We start from the raw sequence: 24,460 nt of genomic DNA on the forward strand, positions 1-24,460 counted from the left end.
ATGGCGTAATGTCGATGTGGTGAAGTGAAACTTGATCCCGAAATGGTACAGAGTGTTTTATTTTGAAAATTGACCGGATGAACTATGCCGTTCCTGTGTGTGACTTACTGCCGAGCGCAATCTGTTCTGTTCACCTTGACTTGATTGCCGTCCCGCCTCCGTCAAAAATAGACTCGCCGCTTCTGGGACGCTGCTGAGACATGCCATCGTGCAGCTGGTGGAATCATGAGCATTGACTAGAATGGCTGCAATCAGCTCCGGCAACTGCACCTGTTTATACTCCAAATTCAAATCTGTACTCCAAACGAATGGCGGGCAGCATAACACTAAAGTAGCCACTAACTGCTACTAACTGTAGCTGCCTTAGCTAGTTAACTCAGTTAGCCATTCAGCTAGTGGTCCGGACTGGGAGCTCATAGCAGCAAGGGGAGCTTTGGACCATGACTGGCTGGGGCTTCAGTAGAAATCTCTGCAACAGTATATAGACATCGAAACATTAAATATTATTTCTTCACATTCTGTTTTACCCCCTAAAATTCTTACATGTTGCACCTTTGGCTATCAAAGAGGAAAGCATTTGTCATTGCTTACCTCCAAGCCGCAGAGTCACTGAGTTGCGAGTGGGACATAAAGTCTGCAGTTGTTTCATCAGCTTGTCCTATAAGTAAGCACCCACTCACAATGATGCACCGCTTCTGTCTGGGCCGAGCTGCTGCCTCCCCGTCCACAGCACACCCTCGGGCCTTATGTCCTCTTCTCCCGCTCTCTTCCCCCTCCTTTCCCTCCACATATTACTCCTTAGACTTATTCCTTTTCCCATAAAATGAAGCTGTTGCTGAAACATCACATCAGTGGGGATTTGATGTTGAAGCAATGTCGGGGGAAGTTGTGTAGAACCAAATTTTCCATTAAGTATAGATTTTAAACACCTTTTATAGCACCGTGGTTATTAGATTTATTACTCACCGCCTCTTTCTGAGTTCCCATCATCCTCATTTTCCTGTCTCGCCCTCATTATGAAGTTCTCTTCTCAACTGTTTCTCTCCCCCTCTCCTCTGCTCACACTCTTCATCAAACAGATGACGAGTTAATAATTAAACGCAAATCCATAAAAGTGAGTTATCAGCAATAACATGATGCACCGTGTCTCTCATTCCCCTGCTCTGACGTCTCCTGTCTCATCTCTTTCCCACTTTTTTTTCTCTTTCAGAACTACACCCAGTACATCCCGCTGTCCATCTACGACCTGCAGACGTGGATGGGGAGCCCTTCCATTTTTGTCTATGACTGCTCCAATGCGGGCATCATTGTCAAGTCATTTAAACAGTTCGCCCTGCAGAGAGAGCAGGAGCTGGAGGTAGGCAGCTGCACCGACAAACACGTACATGGTTTTACGGCATCTAACAACACAGCAGTTGAGTAGTCGGGTTAGTGGTTGGGTTGTCATCCAAGACAAAAAGGGCTGGTGTGCATGCAAACAAGGGGAAATGAACCGCTGGTATTTATGAGCTGTTACACAAAACAAAAATACTCACACAAACACGCAGACACACTCATATATACTGTATATATAAGGAGGAGCTGAGAGGTGTCAGCGATTGTTGAGTCATGATTCTTCACTTGAATCATGAAAAAAATCCAGGATGTCCTCACCCTGCTGTGATCCAGCCAATCAAATGGGCAGCTGGCTGTAAATCATTGAGTCTTTCTTTAGTCTTGAGAGTACATATGCCCACACACACACACACACACACACACACACACACACACACACACACACACACACACACACACACACACACAAACACATACACACACAACCACACACACACACACACACACACAACCACACACACTCTCACAGATACACACCACTACCAGCCCCAGTCCTTTCACCGCTTCATCTTTTTATTACGTTTTCTCTCTCCCGGCTACGGCATGTTATGTGAATCCTTAATAAGATGGCGCTGTCATTCATCTCAATTATTCATGGAGAAGTTTCAGCCAGACTGTAGATTAGCTGGGAAACGAGAGAGGGAGGGGAGAGTGTGAAAGGTACAGGATGAACAGTACTGAGCAAAGAGACGGGAGGCAGAGCTGGAGTAAAGGAGAGCTACTGCGAACGCTGTACTACCTGTTAAAGTAATGGTAAAGGCAGCAGCTAAACTGCTGAGTTGCAGCAGTGTTTGACAGAAGTCGTCACAAGTGTCTCTCCACCCTCAGCCTCTCCTGCTGTTTTCTGTTCGAGTTTGCAGAGGTCATGGCAGTGCTGCGCTGTCAGGGCTAAAGTCAGCACTTCTGTTTTGCTTAATATCAGAAGTATGATTTTTTGTTGTTGTATTGGTACTGGTGCATAGACAGTGCCAACAGTCCCAGTTTTGTATTAGTCTCATAGATACCAGCCACCTTAAGTTAATGGGGTCTATTACTTGGCGAGACCTGTCCTCTATCCAAGTTTGTTGGAAATCTGTTTACTAGTTTTTTGTGTGATCCCAACCAACCAATTGCCAAGTCAATTCAAGTACATTTTATTTGTATATTGCCAATTCACAACAGAACGTATTCATGACACGTTCTAAGTGGAGCAGGTCTAAACCATAGTCTTTAAGTTGTTTATTGAGACCCATCCTTTCCTCCATGAACAAGTACTTGCCAACAGTGGGTGGAAATAACTATCTGTCTCCAAGAGAACAGACTGCGGTTTCCCTTTCTGTTTCATCTGTCAGATGTGAAGCACCTTATGGATCTGGCTCATAATTTACTCATGAACAAATGATTTCACACTTAGTAGTAAATTGAGTCTATGGCCAGTTTGCTACACCCTATAGGAGGTAAAACACTTCAGTGTGCTTGCAAATGTATATGAAGTAACTGTTTGGGTTAAATATTTTAGTAATTTAGCAATATAGTCATCTGTCTAGTATGTAAATGATATGTTAGTGAAGTGATGGCTTTAGTGTTGATATTCAGCACCAGAGACAGAGCTCAGTTAACCTGCATTATACATTTTCCGGTGGCTAATTTTCTCTTAGCAGAATCTGAAAAACCAACCGGTAAAGAGTAGCTATAAAAGAAGGCACACAACACTTATTGTTTTGTAGATTGTCCAGGCGTCAAAAGGGCAGCAGCAAACGCGCTCTTTGCCTGAAGGTGGCACCCAACAGCATACCTACATCTAAACTGCTGCTGCTGTCACCTCTCTTGAATAGAGATGGCTCAAGTTAGACTACAGGTGCACACATTAAGGTGTAAAACTGCTGGTACATCAACTCTGTGTTTGAAAAGTATTGTCTGGTCCTATTTTAAAGTTCTCAACAACGAAGACACTTTAGCCCTAACAACTCTTCCGCCCTCTACCGATGCTGATTATTAAAGCTTTAATTGGCGATGTTAACTTTTTGTACAACAAAGAGCCAATGGTATAGAGGTGATAAAACACAGTGAGGGTCAAATGACTTGGACTGATCATGAAAAAGTATTCCTAGAACTATTTTCAGCTCGCCACGTGTTTTAAAAATAACAGTATTGAATGTCAACAATTTACCAACTGAGCTTTTATGCAATTCTGGTTAAGTGAAGTAACCAACCTTTCATGACAAGCCGCAGATCAAAGTAGGCTGTCACAAAGGGTTTTAAACAGCAGGGTTTTAAACAGGCAGACAGTTGGTCCGGAGAACAAACTCCCCATTCTTGTGGCTGTTCAATGCAAGGTTCACTGAGCAATGGGCCACTTTGGGTTCTCCGGGTTATAGCTAAGAAAAAAATCTTAACTGCCTCTATCTGTTGTCAGTTGTGGGGAGTTTTAGTGTAATCTTTGCTTTAAAGCCTGAGAGTACAGCTTGGGTGTGGCTATGGTTGGTGTAAGCTTAGATATCAAACACTTGATCAGTCATTTTTGAAGACTTTGTGTCTCCCCTTTCATAGCAAGGCATATTGTGTACTCCAAAGGAATTAATTGCATCATTGCACAAAAATTATTTATTTAAAGGTTGGAGCTGCAGTTCACTTGAGTCATTTTATCACCCCAGATGGGAAACTTGACTTGACTCAGTGAGGTTCACAAGATAGACGCAAGTACTAAAACGACAGATCAAAATCAAAAGGTACAAGAATGTTTCCTGAGCATCAAAAATGATGAACACCAAAATACAACAGAACAGTCCGTCAGACACAAAATTTAGATATGATTAACCAGGGTTAATGCTCAGAGAACAAAAGAGTTTTTCCTGCTATTAAGCCTGAACAGGGGTACTCTGAATCTACGGCCTGAGGGAAGAGTTTTGAACTGGGGTCGGGCCAATGATTGATGCCATCGTCCACCACAAAAGGCTCCTTCCACAGACTATTCAATTGTGCAGAAGATGATCCAAGCAGGGAGTCCCCCACGTTGCCCACACGCTCCTGCACCTGTATCCCTCTGTCGCAACAGTGTGTGCATGCACATGAGTGACCCTAAAAGGGAAACAATGCAATGATGACACACACATAATTTGCCAGCCATTTTGAAATACACACTGTTGCCTCGTGCAGATTGCACCTGTTTGCCATAGCACGACAGGCCTGATCCCACCAGGGACTGGATTATTTCGAGGTGCAGTGATTCACATGAAGACAAGAGCATGAAGGAAAGGTGGAGGAGGAGGTGGTGTTATCACTCCTCCACAGCACCATATCAGCCTCCTCCATTCAGCCAGTCAGTCAGTCAGTGTGGGTGTCTGCTCTTGAGTGCTCTATTATAGGGCCACCTGCTTCCTTTTAAATATCTCATCACTTCCTGCGTGCACTCAGCAAACATGCTCACTGCATTAGCTGCAGGGTAGAAAGAGATGTGTGTGTGTGTGTGTGTGTGTGTGTGTGTGTGTGTGTGTGTGTGTGTGTTAGTATACCCTGCAGCACTCATAGCCAGGACACGCTGGAGTGTAAGAGCTTGATGTGTAGTGTGTGTGTGTGTGTGTGTGTGTTGCGGGTAAGGTATTTGTGTTTCCAGGATGCTCATTTTAAGCCTCGGACGGCTCCCTCTCTCTTTTTAATGAATAATTAATGCAAGGCAATAAAAAGTATAGCTCGACCAGAGTTGCATTTTAGTAGCCCTGCATTCATGTGCATGACTACGCCCCTCTGCTGTTAATATGTGTTGTTACATCTGAATCCTCCCTTGGAGTAATAGTCTCATAAATTAATGTCACTTTTTAAAAAAAGAAATTCTCAGAAATACAATTGTACCCTGATATCCCCAGAGGAAGAGAGAGAAAAGAAAGCTGTCATGGTGATTTTCATGGTAATTTGCGAGATTACAATATGCTAATGTGATAATTACAGTGGATGCTTGGCATTAATCAGCTTCTGCTGGCAATGTTGTCGTATTTACCGATAGGATTACTGCGGCACGCCGTCACGCGCTTTCTCCAAATTTCTTCCGGGAGACAATGTTCTTCTTTGGTTGACACAACGAGGCTTTCGAAACGCACTCCGCTTTGTTTGTGGTGTCGCTCTCAGCGAGCGAGTCGACATTTTCCTCATTAGAGAGAGAGAGATGTTATGTTACAAGAAGACTGGCACAAATCCATTCGAACAGCAACAGGCATGCTCCCACTCATGCCTGCAAGCATTTCAAAGAGAAATGAGATATGCATGTTGATAGAAAAAGAGACACATGCACAGTTATATACGTTATCATACATCCACTCATTAATTCTTCCACCATTCTTCTGGTTTTTTATTATCATGATTTATTCATGTATGTGTGCAGATCTTCTTGTTGAGAACGGTTCTGTAAATAGTAAGATTTGAGCTTCAGCGGCTGGTGCCTTTCTTCCACCACTTATTATAGAGTCAGCTAATGAGTTGTTGAACTAGCACTGAGCAGGAAGGCTGTGCAGTATATGTACAGGAACAGGGAGCATTACATAAATCTACAGTGTCTCATCACAAGCCTTCTTTTGCTGCTTGATTAGCTTAACTCAAACAAAGATTGAGCATTTGAATCAGGTCATAGCAGTTTTATGAATAGAATACAAAAGCTAACTATATCTCTATCTATACTTATATGACAGGGCTTTTAGTGTGTTCTAACACTCTGTGACAGACACTATCTCCTTCTCCGACGTCCTACTTGTAGCTCCAAAAGTGTTTGCAAACACAGGCGGAGTTTGGCACTCGAAGCAACATTTTAGACTTCAGTAAACAGCTGTTCCAGGCGTCTACAAGCTCTTCAAGGTAACAGTAACAGTTTATGATTTATAACCAAGCCACATTTTTAGTGCAGGACTTCATTAATTCAAATGAAGTGGAATCAAAGTCAAAATCAACACAGTCCAAATAATCATCAAACTGTCGGTCACATGTTGAGTCCAGTTTTTCTAACGCAGCAGTCGCCAACAGAGAGGACTGAAGATAAATGCTTTGGTAGTATGGCGGTGGCAAAGCAGGGGGAAGAAGATGAAAAAGATGGCATACATTACTCATCCCACTAGGGGTAATTATTTTTCCTCATTCTGTTATTTTACACACATGCATAAACAGCAACTAAACACATGCATTAATGTATGGAGACATCCAAAGAAGCTGCCGTGTAGTGAGGTTCCCCTGAGTGGTTGCCAATCTGGTGCAGTCCTCCGCTTACCAAGTCCCCACAGACTGAGCACAAGCTAGACCCAGTAGTGAAAGAAAGTGTTAGTTGAGTGACTCAGACTGCTCTACAAGTCATGGGTGGGAAAACATGTCTAGCTTGGATTCATCCAACGGTGTCTGACCAGTAACTCTTTTAAGTACAGTCAAGCTAACGTATGATGTCATAAACCTGTACTTCACTGCCCCTTGATGATTTCAAATCCACGATGTGCCTCGTCTTGGATTAATCTATTAAGCCTAAATAAATAACTGACACATTGTAATCCAGCCCCTCTGCTCTAACCCTTTTGGACTACCCTCTTACTAGCAAGTTCTGTCATCAATTCAATGGTTGATTGTAAAAATCAGAGCAAAAAAAATAATGTAAGTAATAATTTCTAGTAATTCAGGTGAGGTTACCTTTTTATGATAAAAATGTATCGAGCCCTGACGGTAGGGATGTCTCAATCAAGTTTTCTGGCCCTGATCCTGAGCAGAGTCCTCATATATTGTGAATCAGCTGAATAGGGTCCAGTCAGATACTTATAATTACCTAAATGATGATTAAATATATACATTACATATTGGCATAACTGTTGTAGCCACTTGAATCTGACACACCTTATTTTTCATGAGCTATTGTATCCAATTGCTGAAGGTCCTGATTCAGAACCACTTAGTTTGAATAATATTAATACGCTATTACTATTACTGTGAAAAATTAGTATTGAAATCACTTCTAATGTTCAGTATTAATATTTTTTGATATTTTGATACATTTGACAACACTCATATTAATAAAGAATACCACCTCTGAAATTGTAATCCACTCGAGAAAACAGTGCATCACTCGTGAAGATGTCTTCTCTGACAAACAGTCTTTGGCCGAGTACAGACACACAAACGAACAGCAACGTTTCATTATGTTTCTCAAGAAGTTACTCACAGAATTGATGTGGGTTAGCTACAGCTGAGATGACCTGCTGCCAAAGCTTACCAAGCGACAATCACGGCAAGCTAAAAAATGAGAAGCAACTACCTGAGTGTTTTGTTTACCCCTCTTAGAAATAAATAATTCAATAACATGTTTGTAGGAGCTAAAACTATGGAAGCTTAAGAATTCTTCTAATCTCCATGTCGGAATGAGGAGCCAGTGGCACTGTCACACCCAAGTATTACTACATATTCAGACACTCTAATTTTTCACATGGATATGCCGTGGAATACTCCACTGTAAAGTCTGGCTGTCATTAAGGAGAAACAGCACCACAACATTCACAGGCTAAGGTAGACAAAACGCAGGCGAGTAAAGGAAGGTTTGGCATTTGACCAGCTTCATTTGATCCAATCCTGACCCATTAATTATTAGTTATCGGGCCTGATACTTACCATTTGGATCAACGCGACAGTGAAATTGTCCAACATTCATTGTGCATATGAACTTCTTTTTAAGACAAATACATGGCCACATGTGACAACATTCTTTTAGCAGCTTAATGTCACGTGTCCTGGGTCACATGGAAATACCACCTATTTAACGGACGTCGTCTGTGAAACACGAAGAAGAAGAAGGAGAAGAAGCCACAACAATTGGCAGAATAGATATCCCACTATCTGATTTCCATGTAATACTAAGTACTTTCTTTGGCTTTCTTAACCTACAGATGTTAGCATCAGATGTGTGTGAACACATGGTCCCACAATCCCACAATCCCTCACAAATTGTGTGGTTTTGAGAGGTGTTTGTGCCTTCTTGCAAATTCAGCATCAAAAACAACACATTAAGTTGTTTCCTTGTTTCCTTGCTTTAAAAAAGTGTTGGTTTGTTGTGGCGTCACTGAACCAGCCTTGTGTTTCCATGTCTAAGGTGTGTCTTAGCTGCAAGCTGCAGCTGTTTGAACAGCTATTTGTTTCAACTGATTTCACCGATTACACTAAATTTATGAATGAACACAACATTTTATTGATGGTAAGCATGTCAAATCTTTAATGTGCCGTAAACGGTAATCAATTAGACATCTACTTTGTTGCCCATGGAGAAAGACCTCAGTCTTTCTTGAAAATTGCTTAATTTGTGAGTTGTTGAGTTTGGAAAAACTTTATAAACTTTGGGAAATGCTGTCTGCAACAAATTCTTGATGAATTTGGCTTTCTTTTGGTTTTGGCTATACAAGTTCTTTCTTTCTTTGTGTAAAAAATCATTGTGTTGTTCAAGTGATGGACGTTTTTATTTGCATATCAAGCAAGGAAATGAGCTTTGATCACATATGGTCACTCAAGATACATGCTTTAACCCATGTTAATGCCAGATATGTACTGACAGACTTAGAATCTCCACTTGTGATCATATCACTCAGGACAGATGGCAATACCAGGTCTGAAGTGCCTCTAAAATAGATTTTTATACTCATAAACTGGCCTTGACAGAAATAATGTGGGAGCCAGCACAATTGGAGACCACCCAAACACTGACCAATTAAATGTCAAATGTTTACTCCAAAAATCTTTTGATTCTCAACCCACATGGAGCTCACTAATTTCTTAATTCCTGCATGGTTGGTTTAAAATGTTCTTCTCTTCCAGATTTAGGCCTGTCAAACTGTGATTTTATGTTGTGTGGTCACAGGAAGATGAGCAAGAGTCTTGACTATAATCTGACATGTCATCAGAAAAATCTCTCCACAGCTACTGACACCAACAATAATGGATTTTCTTTCTCATTGACATTATCAGGTGTAGAGCCGTTGGCACAGTAATGAAATCAAAATCAAAAGCCGCTGTCAGTGAGGAAAAAATGTGTCCTAACAGTTGGTTAAAAATGAATTGGAAACAGGATGCCGTGTTTATTGGAAGAATAGAGAGGTGTTTTTTGCTGAAAAGAGGAAATGATAATGACATTATTATTGTTATTATCATTATTATTAACACAAATAAATTGTAATGATAATGATGATAATAGCAACAATAATAATAACAGTAATAATCCCCCTAATTTGTTTCCATGATAAGGTAGAGCGCAAAATGAAAGCAGCAACCGATAGCAGTCAGGGATGATAAAGGAACGTCTTGGATTACTGCCTACATTAAGACTCACACCTCATTAAAGTCTACTCAGCAAAAGACAGAAACCATATTGAGCTCTCAGCAAACGAATCAACAGTACAACAGCACAATGAACACATAAATAGTCAAGCGCTCCAAATATAATTAAAGTTTTACATCATATACAAGCCCCCTCCATCTTTCACGTTTGCAAGTATCGACTGAGCCGTCCCACGGTGAGGTAATAATGCGCTAATCCTGTTTTTAGAATAGACGGGAGGATATTTTACCACTGAAGACTGCCTGCTAAGGGGGCCAGCAGGAGGAATATTTCCTCCCTGGGATCAATAACCTATCACATTACCATTACGTTCTGAAAATGTCTCTTGCATTATGTCAATTGTAATGTTTTGCCTGGAGGCACACAGTGGCAAACCTATAAAAAACTGTTATTTGTGTCTTCTGCAGTCAAATTTCCTGTTTTCATGCAACAAAGGGAGAACAAAACAAAAATAAGTCTTTGATTGCTCATCCCACGCTGACCATAACGGAAGCAAACAGTTGGACGCATTGTTTGCTTCAGTTTTTAGTGAATTTTCCTCCCCAAGTTCTTTAATTTTCAGTGCGGTACACAGCAACTTAATGGAGAGGTTCGGTTAATAAATGAAAACAACACTGTAACTGAGAATTAGCTCACTCATGAAGACATGCATTTCAGGCCTCTGTAAAGTCTGTTGCGGAAAAAGCTGACAAATGATTAGATGGGTAGTCGTTTGTCTCTCTGGAAAAGTTTTCTCAGAGTGATGAGATGAAGCCAAAATCTGACAAACACAAACAGCTTGCAACAATAATGACAACGGTTAGAGCAGACTTACGTAGGTGGTAACAGGGTGCTAAAGCCTTCACCTGTTGCTTTTGCTGGACATTTGGACAATCTCACACTTGGACTTCAGATTAGTTTTCAAACTAGTTTTCACTTCGAGTATGAAGATGCCGAAGTTGTTTTTATTCTCCATGCCTCCCTTCATCATTATTTATCCTCCTATATCAGTCTGCAGCTGCCATTCGTCAGTCTGTCTCTGACCTATCATTTCATGTCTTATCTAGTCTTTGGAGTTTGTCCTTCTGTCTGCCTCTGTTTTCCTCTCACCTTACTATGCATTGCTTTGTCTGTACTCCGATCTTTTTAGTATCACAGCAATACCAGGATTTGTCCATTTTCTAGCGACTGAAACACCACAGCAAAGCGTAAAAAAACATCAAGAAGTCGGCAACATCAAAGTGAAACAACTTCCACGTTTTCGGAATGGCAGCGGCTTTGCTCAAAGCTATTTTTTAATAATTGTGTGTCAACAAATTCGGCTGTGTCTCGGTGTCTGTGAGTGCTGTGTGAGTCCTCTGACAGACACAGACACTGGCCACAAACAAGTTTCACCTCGTTAAAGTCAGGTTGTCTGGCACCCAGCTCCTCTACTAGGTCTGTCACACTGTCATTCAGTTCCCCGGACGATAGGTCAGGTTGAGGAGCAGCTCAATAATTCATTGTTTGGGCCTGAAACCCAGATTCACACTGACATGGTTTTCTGTGCTTGTTGCGGCTTTAAAAGAATCTCCTGGCTTTTTAAATATCTCTGGATATTTTAAACCTAATTGTTCATTTACGCAGACTCGTTTTTAGCTGCCTTTGCATATTTCTGGGTGCAGCTCAAGTGTCCATTTTTTGAAAAAACTGTTTTCAAGTTCAGTTTATTTTATATCCCAGAATCACAAACCACAATTTGCTTCAGAGCACCTGATCATCTGTACAGCCTACAATACCCTCTGTCCTTAGACCCTCAAGTGAGATTGACCATGGGATAATTTTGTTTTTTTTGCAAGTGTTAAGCCAGCGAGCAACAGTTGGCACCAAGGGTGTGTGTCTGTGTGTTAAAATGTATATCATCCTCAGCAATCACTAGAGATTCTGGTTCTCTCTCTTCATGAAGTGAGAGAATCTGTTCATTAGGTAAAGTACATGTCCCCTCCAGCTCCAGTCGGCAGCCAACATAATGAACGCCCGACAGTGGTGGTCACCTCCACAGATTGACAGATTTCTGGGGCAGTCAGTGTTGAGTCCAAAAAAGTAATCTCTAAGCTCCCCTCATGTCGTTAAATGACTCTGGATCAAAGCAGAATCTGATGTGACTCCAGGTGTTTGTTCCTCCAGGAGGTCTGGCTCTTCACCCGACGCTCTCCTCCTGAGCTGGCCGGCTCTGAGCAACTGCAGTGGCTATTCTCCTGCGCCACCTTGCCCTCCCTATGCAACACTTGGCAATATGTCTTTTGTTTTTGTTTTGACAGACAGAAGCATCAGAAATTATATATTGTGCATTTAAAGGGAAAAAAAAATAGAAACCTCAGGTAGACCAAAAATAGATATTGTGTGTTCAGAATAGAACAGCAAAACAAATCAAAGTATGTATGAGGTAAGCTGACCAAATTACTGTTACCCGTGCATATGTGAAGAGTACACTGCCATGTCTTGTCTATTCAGGTGGCAGCCATCAATCCCAGCCACCCGCTCGCCCAGATGCCTCTGCCGCCCTCAATGAAGAACTGCATCCAGCTGGCTGCCTGCGAGGCCAGCGAGCTGCTGCCCATGAACCCCGACCTCCCTGCTGACCTCTTCACTTCCTGCCTCACCACGCCCATCAAGATCGCCCTCCGATGGTAATCTTTCTCTCAAATGTTCTTTCCTGTCTCTCTGCTATAGTCCACGTTAAAAGTCTGACACGTAGAAGAATTCCAGATGGTGCATTCAGCGTCTGTCATTCATGTGGAGATAATGGTATAGCTGTGATTACTGTTAGTGCATTTTAGCATTTAAACAGTGTTTCCTATTAATGAGCCCAAACAGGCTTTAAATAGCCAGGGGAGAAACTTAAAATGTATACACAGGGGCTGGAGGGTTATAGACTTTCTGTGTAGGTCAGAAAATGTCAAAGAAATGTTCTACTTTGAAAGAATTTGAAAAACATTTCTGCTCTCGATAGTTCAGTTTTACTGGGGCTGACCTATCCTATATGAATCTCTTTTGACCAAAACAGAGGAGTGTTTTCAGGTAATTATAATTAATTTGAGGTTGAAGTTATATATAGTATATTAGGGCTGTCAAACGATTAATTTTTTTAATCACGATTAATCGCATTTTGTCCATAGTTAACTCGCGATTAATCGCAATTTTTTTGGCACATTTCTTTCTGTTCTAAATGTACCTTAATGTATTTTTTTCATGTTCTTAATACTTTTAACAACATAAGAAAGGTCAAATATGCTTGCTTTATGAAAATGTTTATTCAACACTTCAAATCATGCAGGAAAATGAAAGGCTCAAAAAAAAAACCCCTCACCGTAAATGGGATCAAAACATGGTGATGTCAGCTTTTGGCCAGGGGGGGGGGGCTCTCTGCAACTGCCATGTGTTTGACTTGCAAATGATATTTGAGACTCGACGTACTTCAATGGTAACTCATTTCATGTCGACAGTGCATGCAGATAACTTTTGTCCTATCGACCGAATGATCTGGCAGTGTTTTGAAAGTGAATTTGCCGTTCGTAAGTCCTTTCTCCATTTCCTTTCACTTTCGCTTTTCAGTCCACCGTGTTTTTCCCGAACGCCAACCCTGCTTCTTCTTCTTCTGATTCCCTTTCTTATTTTTCTGCCACCCTCTGGATCAAGACTACAGGTGCCATCGACGGCCATCAAACAATGCGCGTTTCTTTTTTTTTTAATACCAAGTGTTAATCGCGTGTTAAAAACATTAACGCCGTTAAGAGGATATTGCGTTATTAACGCGTTATTAAGTTAACTTTGACAGCCCTAAATATTATTCATCAAAATCTAAACGTTATGGATTCATTTTCAGATGGATTGTGCTTTATTTCCTGAAACAATCATACCGTGGAGCACTGTAATCGTAAAAAAAACCTGCCACTTGTTGGCAGCACTTTGAGGATGGAGTGATGTGTCCTGTCCATAGAGCAAACTGAGCTTCAACCATGCTCTGTATTCAAGTTAGAAATATTCAGCTCTAATGAAAAATGTAAACAGACTTCATCATCTGCAGTGAGAGTCGGCTCTAGTAAAACAGGTGAAAGATATTTAGGCATGTGTTTCATTTGGGAGACTTGGCTGATACAGTGGCCTGATGTAAATGCAGCCTGATGCATCATTCAGAGGACTGTACTGGTGAAGTGTCAAGTGAAACCACAGCAGCACACGGGTTACATCAGCCAGTCAGCTGTGTGTGTGGCACACTGAGCGTGGGGGGCTTGCATACCCCGGCAAAGGCTATTGCATCACCTCTGATTTCCTGTCAACAACGCACGCACGCACGCACGCACGCACACACGCACGCATGCACACATACACACACACACACAGATATGTCATTCATGTTCTATACACACATGTACTGTAACTCCTGTATGTACAGGCTGTTATCTCTGACAGAGCTGAGAGCTGATGAGAGCAAATTTGTCCATTCTTGGTGTCGGCACAGGGTATCAGACAATTCGAAAAGGTGTCGGGAGTATGAAAAATAGACTTTGGTCAGATTTTTAGTCTTCTTTGATCGTATTTTTATTCTAAGTTTTTATCTGCTCTAGCTGCTGAGAAATGAAGGTTTCAGTCGACGCTGATGATACTATCAAGAAAACCGATGCCTTAGTTTAGGTTTTAGAATGCTTTTTTAATTGTCGCCCTAGGTCTTAATAGGTTAACACAAGCCTGTACAGTGAAGCTTAAGAATTTGAAAAAAAAGACTTTTACTCTGCAAACTTGTTGTCTATTTCTTCTAATTCTACTGCTTTTTGTTTTAGTACTACTACTTCTTTGTCTTCTAAACATGGGCCCCCCCCTCCCAGCTGAAATTTTGGCCTGGTCACACCACAAATTGATAAATCATGACTCTTAAAAACCTCTGAAGTAGCCTGCATTCAGCTGACAGGTAGCCAGTGATAACTGACAGAGACGCATTTACATTTACATTTAGGGCATTTAGCAGACGCTTTTGTCCAAAGCGACTTACAATAAGTACATTTGTCAAAAGAAAGAAGCCACAACATATCAACCTTGATAAAGAAAAAATGAATAAAAATAGAAACAATTTTCAAGCCCTGGTCTGAGCGTTGTAAATGCTCAAGGATGCAGATGGCCTTGAGTTTTCGCGACATACCACAACTAGCATATTCCAGGCTTAGGGGGCCTTCCAGGGTTAGCTCATTAACTTTGAGTAATAATTCATCACAAATTCTTGTATGGTTGAATCACATTTCTACTTGCTTAGATTTGAAGATGAGGCAATAATTGGATTCGAACAGGGAGTGCAACATAAACTAAAACAAACAAAATATCTCCCACTGCATTTTTAAAAATGTATTTACAGTAGACATATTGAAATTTAACAGAAGGGAAAAAGCCCAGGTTTAAATGATAAAGTGCATAATGGATACATTTTATGTAGCTACATGGAATTCAAGTAACGTTAATGGTGTTCATGTTAATAATACATTGGGTTGCAGTGGAAAAGGCATATTTGTGTTGGTGTGTCTTTATAGAGGGGTTTTAAAGGAGAGACTGAAGACTCATCTCTGTTTTTCACATTTCTCATATTATTATTTTTGCTTTACCCTATGCATGCAACATGATAACAAATATCTATACATTACCATGACCTGCGTGACTGAGAACCTTTATCAACAACATGATAACGTGCTGGCCAATACCTGGAGAGATGACGAGATAGATGGAGTGTGTTAAAACAAAATCCAAGAAAAAAAAACAACAAAATATGAGGGACACTACCAGCACATCATCACCTACTGGGTTTAAAGACATTTGTTTTTACGTGATTTTTAGAGAAGCTGAAAACGTCATCTTCCATGTTGTAGCATACAGTACAGGCACTATCTGCAAGTCCCTTTGGTGCTATAAATCGTTACTTCCCCGCACAGTTTTTTGCATTTTAATGACTGAATTCACTTTGTCCACACTTAAAGTCACAGAGGTGATTTAACACACTTTCCACTAAAGATCTGAAAGAAGCTGCTAACTTTTTTTAAAGTGTGTAAGTGAGAATGACAGGCTGCCTTCAGGAAGTGCCCTCCAGCTCGCTGAATGTTTTTTTTCTGCCAGAAATGTTGAAGAGTTTCGTTTATCTTTCTCTGCTCTAAATCCACATCCCACCGTGACCTTCAGCATAATGAGGTCTCAGTATTATGCCATTAATATTGATATCCCTTACCAACATACCATTCTGAGAACAAGTTGCTAAAAGCCGGCTGGATGATATTGACTGAACTATTCCTTAATACCCTCTCCCTCCAAAAATGGATGTTGTGGCTTGCAGAGAAAATTTGGGACTGATCGTTCATATTAATGGCCCTGGTAAGCTCAGGCTTCAGTCGTTTGTGTGAGTGAATATAATGTGCTGATCTGTAATGACCCGGGGGAAAATTCAGTCATATATTACTGTATATATGCATTATATATGAAATCTCCTCACTGCTCAGTTTAGTTTGATAAACTAATTCAGCATTAATGTTACATAAACACAAAGCTTCAGTATAGAAATAAGATTTCATAGACTAAGCTGACAGAACAAAAATATGTATCTGCTCTACATAAGTGTTGTATTTCTGTTAAAGAATTGCATGGTTTATCTTTAAAATCCATATTGAAAAATTCAGTCATTTATTTTTGGTATATAGTTTTCCCTTCTGAAATCTCTAATGAAGGGATTTCTCCACAATTTCAAGAAAAATGACCTTCTGCGACTTTGGAAAAATGAAATAAGACATTCTTCCACATTAATGCTGAATTCATGACTAATTAAACACGCCCTGTCTTCAGTGGTTTTACTGATATGATGTTTGATATATATATAATATAATAATGCATCTCGTAATAGGGTGACTGGTCACAGCCACACCACCCTCCTCCTCACTTGGTTCTGTGTAATGTGTATTCAGTCAGAGGGTATAATCACAGTTTACACACGTTTACATTAAGATACATGTTATGTTGTAATAGGTTTTTTTTTTGAAGTACGCACCTGCATTACGTCTGGCAAATTTGCATTTCATTGCAATTGTGTTGCATTCAGGAATGGTGGGGTGCACCAAGTGCAAAAAATGCCAATTTCTGCATAATGTTGCTTAAAATGATACTGTGCAACTGACTTTATAGATTCAGTTCATTCAGTCAAAGTTTTTCTCTACTTGCACCACTGTTACACTATGTCATAGAAATTACCGTCATCCCATAATTGTCACCTGTGGCCACAGTGGCGCTGCTCAACAAAAGTTACATAAATCGGCTTTAATGTCAAGGCCTTCAAGGCAATCACCGTGTGCCACTGGGAGTGACATTACTAATTCCAGACATATAAAGCTGCTGTTCAGCGCCCTCCCGCCAGTTTTGGTAGAGAATAGCAATTTGATTAAGAATAGTCCCAGTGCTCGAGAAAAACCTCCACACCAGATTAAGCGTACCAGCTGTGGCCTGCATGTGTACCAACCTGCCCTCCAGCTTTTAATGAGATCTAAAATCTTCTCCAGTGTCTAAAGATGCTGGAGCTCCCTCTCAACACTTCTCCCCCCCTCCTAATATTCACATAGGTTGATGCTGCCTCTCGTGCTCACTTATTATTTTCTAAATAAAGACATGTCGAGCTGTCTTCTCCTTAAATTTCAGCCCCAGATTGAGAAACAGCGAAAAAACAACGAAGGCATAAGGTGGAGTTTGACAGGGTTAGAGTGGGCGGATGGAGGGATTCAGTGATGTGCCCGCTTACCTTGGCTTTAAATCTTTAATGAGATGCATTGAGGGATTGATGATGGGGTTTACAGAGAGAGAGAGAGAGAGAGAGAGAGAGAGTGAGCAAGAGAGTGAGAGAGGATCAGTTGGGGAAAGCAAGGCGGAGAGAGTGCATGTGTACCTTTCATTGCTCTGCTGAGCAGAAAATCATTACTGATGGAGCGCCATCTTCAAGGGATTTCCCCACTGCTGCGATGGATGGGGAGGGATGGAGGAGGTGCGCATCTGAAAATAGAGAGGGAGGAAACGGGATGAACCCAGGGGCTTGCAGGGTAAGGAAGAAAAAGGAACACCGGATGAGGGGATGAAAGCTCAGGGTGCGTCAGCAGTCTAATGGTACATTTAGACTGTCAGTTGGTCAACCACTTGGTTGAAGTACCAAGACACAGTGCTGCAGGTCCTCAGAGGATGAATCCTGAAGACTTTTGTGATCCACTGACTTTTCATCTAGCACCACTAGCAGGTGAAATCTTAATTATCCAGTAAAATATATCTACACAAAGACCTAGATTAGGTACTATGGTTGTGCCGTCACAAAAAATGCATTCAAACTAAAAAGAACTAATACCAAAGTTGTTCCAACTATTTCAAACACAATCCATGTAGTCAATAATTTTAGTCAAGAATTTAACACAACTTCTTGGAGGATTTTGTTATGATAATCTGTTTAGCAAAGCACAGGCTCCCTTTTGTCGTAATGAAGAAACTAACAATTACATTGTTCACTGTTACAACAGAGGTGGCATTTACCATATCAGAGTGATGAAGTGTTTTACCTGCACTGCCTGCTGTAGCAAGAGGCAAGGCCTGTAAACAGCCCTTATGCAGCTAGTCAAGGCAGATTAAATTGTATATTTTTCCACATTCCGGCAGAAAAATACTGTTTCCAGACAATGTCCTGTATAATGACCTTGATAAACACCTCCAAAAACATTTTCTTGTTCCGTTAATTTACTCAATAACTTTTGGATGGATTACTATGAAAGTTCGTTTGTTCATCTATGCTCTCTTCAGAATGACCATTAATAACTTTGGTAATCATCTGACATTTTATTAGCACTATCGTCACATCAAAATGGCACTAATGCTGTAGTTTAAATATTGCAAAACTGACATTCCTGTCAAGCATGACATTCCTGTCAAGCATGTTAACATAATCATTTTAACATGGATGAGAATACATACAATAAGAGGTCAGTGCTGCCCCAGAAGCAAATACGGCTTTTACTTTTTAAAGAATCTCATTTGGCAACTCCTGAAAAATATAAAGATTGTCTAGAATGAAACTTGTACCATCATTGCCGGGAAGATGTGAGGGTGCAGCACCTCTGTTATTCAACCCTTTAGGGGAGAATCAGGCAGCAGCAATGGATCCATGTAGAATGCAAAGCAGGCTGAGCCAACTCCTCAGCATGTGTGCCTGCTTCTCTCTCTTCAGTATTACACCAATACCATCAGCTCGACATATGCAATCCCCCCTACAACTGTGCTGCTGTGGCTTCCTGCATGTATGTGAATAATCATGCATACGCTTAGACCCAGGCAATGTATACATAATGCCTAATGCTGATGGTGATGTGTACATGTAAGCCTTTCAACCTCACTGCTGAGCTTTGAGGGGGATGATGCTAACCTCAAGGATCATCCCATTATCAGGTGTGCTGTAAACAGTAGGTGAATCTTTAAGAGCAGGGACACAAATGAGATTTTAATTGGCTCTCATGACCACATCTTGTATGCTTTTCATTCTGCAGGGCTCTTCCCTGACACACACACACACACACACACACACACACACACACACACACCTACACTACACACACACACACACACACACACACACACACACACACACACACACACACACTGGGGCCTCATTATGTTCATTGAGAACAAACGTGGCTACATATCTTTCCTCCCTTTCCCAGCTCCTGTTGGTGGAACAATGCAATTAAACACTTACAAGAATTGGTATTTGCCTTAACTCACACACAAACTTGCGCACTACACCGTTCTTGTTCTGGAGTCTTGACTTTAATAAGTGAAATGTAAATTACTTGTAAAAAGGTTGACACGTTCATCTCCCCTCTCTCGCCTCTTGATGTAGGAAGTTACATAACATTGCATATGCCTGAGCTGAATATTTTCTGGAGTCCTCTATGAAGAGAGCAGAGCGTTACCTCAGAAAACCCTATCAAACATACATACTGATAGCAAGATCTGATAGCTCGGCTTCGTCTTGTTTCAAAGGCTGAACTCTCTGCTGATGTCACACCATATCTTTTTACTGAGTATAAATATTTTCTGTGGCTGGATCTGCAGTTTGCCTCATGCTGCTGGGTGCCAGCTGCCAAAGCAGCTATTACACTTAAAGAGAGAGTGCAAACGCTGGATACAGCTGTTAAAACTATAAAGCTGTTTAATAAGAAAATGTTTACATGCTTTAATGTGAAAAAACCCACAATATTTTTCTCATGTTGTCCTTTGCTGCAGCACCTCTATTCACCCTTAGTCTGTCCCTTAAGGCCCACCCTCCAAAAAAGCCCAGTCTGCTCTGGTCACCTCTCACAGGCCTGAGCAAGCGCCCACCACTGGTGTTCTTGCAACTGTGACCATGCTGGGGGGCAAGGCTGAAGGCACATACACCTGCATTAAAATCAAGAAGACATGGATTTTACTTACTAAGCTTTCTTAATCAATACGGTCCTTTAAACTTTATTGCAATTTGATATGATATGAAAGGATTGCAAAAAGTAGTGGGAGTGAGCTACAAAATATACTGATACAGCTTTAATCTTTTTTTTAATACAGAAGTTTTATAAACTCCATGAAAAAGATCCAGCTGATGTCAAATAAATTATGAAATCCCCCCTGATGTACCAAAGAATGAACAAAAAGGCTTGTGGTGCATTTCTTTTATTTTTTTATTAAAAACACACAGATGGCTGACGTACAAATATTCCACCAACGATAGTTTGTGGCACAACAAGTGCCTCAGAACAGCTTCCCTGCTGGTCTTGATTCTCTGAACTCTAATCGAGGAATGAAAACCATACCAAAGAAAAACTGACTCATTTACTGCTCTGATGATGAACATTTCACTAGTTGGAGTACAAAGGCCATAAAATATGATTAACATCAATTATTTAGGTATTTCCTTTAATGTGTCATCAGTCTGTATGCAGTATGTAGATTAAATACAGTCACTCAATGTATGGCTCATCAAATCACATGAACATATTCAAGTTATTTTGATCAGTTTAATCGTCTACCTAAATATACTGAATGGTGTCATCAGGTATCTTTACTATATTACTAATTACCGGTACTATAGATCCAAATGAGTTTTCTTTCAAAGTAAGGCTTACAGCTGTGAGTCCGAAAATGTGTTCGTTTCTCGGTAAAATCACCATCACTGCTGTCACAGACTCTCAACAGTTGGTCCATTATTCACTGTCAGATTTGTCTCTAGGTGACATCATCAGTACGGTCTGTCTCTATGCTGTTCAGCTGGAAGTGAGACTTGTTAAAACTCACAAATTCAAATAGAAACCCTGCGATGTTAAAGGAAAGAACATATGTATATTCTTTTGGGTGGATTTTTCGTTTAGACTTAATTGCGCTGTAAGCAAGGTCAAGAACCCCTGCAGCTGAGGAAATTTCTGTTAATTAGCATAATGTGTCCAATATACCACTAGCACTACACTTTGATGTTGATTTGAAGTGATAGCAGTAATGAAGCGTGTTTCTATGCTGATAAGGCAGGGCCCTCTCCATCTTCACATTTGTCTTGTTAATGATCAAAAAGCACATTAATCATAATGTGTTATCATTTGAAAGGTTGTTTTGAAACAAGAGCAGTTGCACCGGAGCTCAGGAGCCGCCTGCTGTTGCTTAATAAGCAGAGTGCTATTAGCTCAGGTAACAAAGAGAAATTTGGAAAGAAGTGCTCGAAATGCCCCATCCTTTAGTTCTCATTGTCTTTACACATATTTCATTCTAGCTAATGGATTTTACACATACAGATCCTGTACTATTTTGAAGTTACCACACTGTTTTGTGCTCATTAGCTGCAAGAATTTTGCAATGCTACATTTCAGGAACGCTGCTGAAAGTCTTTTCAGTGTCACGTGATGACTGTGTGCCTGAAATGTGGGATTTGCAGCCTTGCCTTTCCCAGTGCTGTAGTTCCAAGAAATCTGAAATTCTGTCCACATATTGTTTCCTCGCATTGGACAGTTGACCAATTAGAGCCTTGTTTGCCAACATCACAGTCCTATATACAGTAGCTAATCTGTCAAGGTATAGCTACATCTATGCAAAGTAGTGATTGAAATTGCAACAGGTGTGGCTACCCAGCTGTAGAAGGTTGAATTCTACTTGCAGCATGCAGTCTGCAAAGTAAGTATTAACTAAAATTATCAAATAAATGCAGTGGACTAAAAAGTACTGCCTCTAGAATAAGGTGGAGTGGAAATCTAAAGTAGAAGAAAATGGAAAAACTACTTAAGTAGAAGTACCACAAAATTGTCCTGAAGTATAGTACTTAGTTACCTTCCAAACACTGCTGATCTGCCTCAAAAAACGTTACTTCGATCGAAACTACAGTCTTTAAAACTTTTTCAATCAATGAATCAATTACAAGTAAACATGAAATATGAAAAATGATGTGGATCATATAAGATGTTGAGCCACTTTCAGGTGTCACTTAGGACTCGAGGCTCAGGATACTATTCACAGAGGGGGAGAGGAGATGAGAAGCTAGGAAAGAATGTGAAGTTGATCGTAGACAACACGTGATGTTCCAACGGTTATTGCCGAAGATAGAATTGCTGGCTGTGTGAAGCATCGACAGTAGGGGAATGACACAAATTCTGGTTAAAATGAGAGGAGAGAATCCCCAGCATTTAAATACCTGCTGTCAACTACAAACTACTTTGATTGCTTGGAAGATTTCCCGTGTTCCTTTAAAACAACAATGTTTGAGGGTTCTCCTTTAGAGTTGCCTATATTTAAACTTTCCTTCAACATGTATTTTAAGACATCAGTTTGAAGTTCGTACCACAGGATCACAGGGTTGTGTCACAATCATCATCATGTATACAAGTTAGTTGTTTTCATAGAATTTACTGAGATTGATATACTATATCTCATGTACATTGTAGGTCAGGACCACAGCAGATTAGATTTGATTTCACCTAGCTGTACCTCCAGCGCATGACTGATGGAGTCAGGGACTTGGGACAAGAAGGCTGATTGAAGGAGTAATGAGCTGTAACCGACAGCCGGTTCTGCAGGGACCAGAGGAGAAACTCTGCTCCTTCCACTCCTCCCTCAGCAGCCATCCTGAGAGCAGTATAGTCGTTTCCTTGTACAAGATCCACTTAATATCCCCTCTAAAAGTTTTAATATGTACATGCCCACTCCTACCCTCTTGCCCCAGCCTCCACACACTCACTCTCTTTTTCACGCATCCAATTAAACTTTGGCCACCTCACTCTCTGTTAGCGGTAATCCCTCAGTTTCCTCTTCATCTCTGCCCTCCAGCCCTCCCATACCTCCGTCAGCTGGTCCGTTCATATTGTGTTGTTCCAGCACTGATAAGTGTTAAGTGCTCCTCAATGCGCCAGCGCCACAGGAAGTCATTCTTACCTGTGGCCATTAAACTGTACAACTCCTGCCTCTGATGATCGGACTCATTTGGCCATTTATAAAACAAAACAAATATAACTACTCATTCTCATTTCATTTATAAAGCTACAACCATTTCATTGTATATTGTATATATTTCCAGATTGTCTATTTTACTATTTTATTACTTATTCTATTTTCCCATGACTTGTAGTTGTCACAACAAAAATGCTTACATTCAGAATGATCAAAGTTGAGTCCTTTACCATCCATATTTGTGGGTCTCTTATATCATCTTATATAGGTTTCAAATCCAACTTCCTCTTGCTTTTTGTTCAGTTTTTTGCCACATAGACATAACTTATTTCCCAAGATTTAAGCCAAAATGGTATTTTATCACAGAGTCATATTCATAGAAGATGACTGGATCTTCTTGCTTATATTTCATTTAATTGTTAGTGATAATAGCAGACAGCAGTCAGTTGATCCGTTCACCACTTTGGTCCAGAATGAAATATGGGTAAGTATTGGAATGATGGAACAATCGTGCTCCCCTCATGATGAATAGAAGTAACTTGTTTGTGATCCCTTTAATCAAATGCCTTCATCAATTCAACCTTTTAATTGGTCCAATCCTTTGGTTTTGGCCAAATGGCTCCAAAACTGATGATGTTCCTATCAGCTTCAGCTGTACTTTGGGTTATATTAGCATGTGCTAATGCTAAACAAGTCTGTGTACCATTCTAAACGTCTAATACTATCCACCTTATGCCTGGCCCCCACGATACCTTTTGCAAATTATAGATGCAACTTTCAGGGCACCCTGTTACCTAGTAAGAAACAGCCTTTTCCATGCTACTAGGCCATTAACCCACTTTCTTAGAGCAACATGGCACACTAACATTGTTATACTGTTTGTTAGTTTTTGGGTCAACACACTTAACGTTTCTGAGCCAAGCCTCACAGAGCCACTAGCATGGCTCTTTGTCTCTGCCCTCGCTCTTTATTTATGTTTGTGATTACGTGTTAATGTTTTGGAATTTCGGCTCACTTGACCGTTCAGGAAAAATGACATCACGTCTGTCTTCAGAGTGTTGCCATGACAATCCTCTCCAGCCTTCTCAAGTGTCCAAATTATATCTTACAGCTTCAGGAGGCAGTGCTTCCATACACGGTTATTTGTTTAATAACATAGCAAGGGGGGTGATGCAGAATCTCTCCCCTGTAGCCAGAAGAGTAAGGGGTAAAATCGGTCAGAGACACTTAGTCTGCTAACATAGATATGTTGAAGTCCTCCTATGATGTTTACACAAACAGTTA

At 40.7% G+C, this 24,460-nt stretch overlaps 1 protein-coding gene across 4 annotated transcripts in view; it reads left to right on the forward strand.

Moving 5' to 3' along the window:
- Nucleotides 1-24,460, forward strand: part of rptor (regulatory associated protein of MTOR, complex 1) — a 198,588-nt gene that overhangs the window by 69,799 nt on the left and 104,329 nt on the right. For all 4 annotated transcript variants that reach the window (XM_030416136.1, XM_030416152.1, XM_030416143.1 and 1 more), the window contains exons 6-7: nt 1,211-1,357; nt 12,185-12,360. In XM_030416136.1, coding sequence (XP_030271996.1) covers nt 1,211-1,357; nt 12,185-12,360 — 323 coding nt within the window. The remainder of the gene's footprint in view (nt 1-1,210; nt 1,358-12,184; nt 12,361-24,460) is intronic.

This window comes from Sparus aurata, chromosome 1 (genome assembly GCF_900880675.1).
Source record: "Sparus aurata chromosome 1, fSpaAur1.1, whole genome shotgun sequence".
Taxonomy (NCBI): Eukaryota; Metazoa; Chordata; class Actinopteri; order Spariformes; family Sparidae; genus Sparus; species Sparus aurata.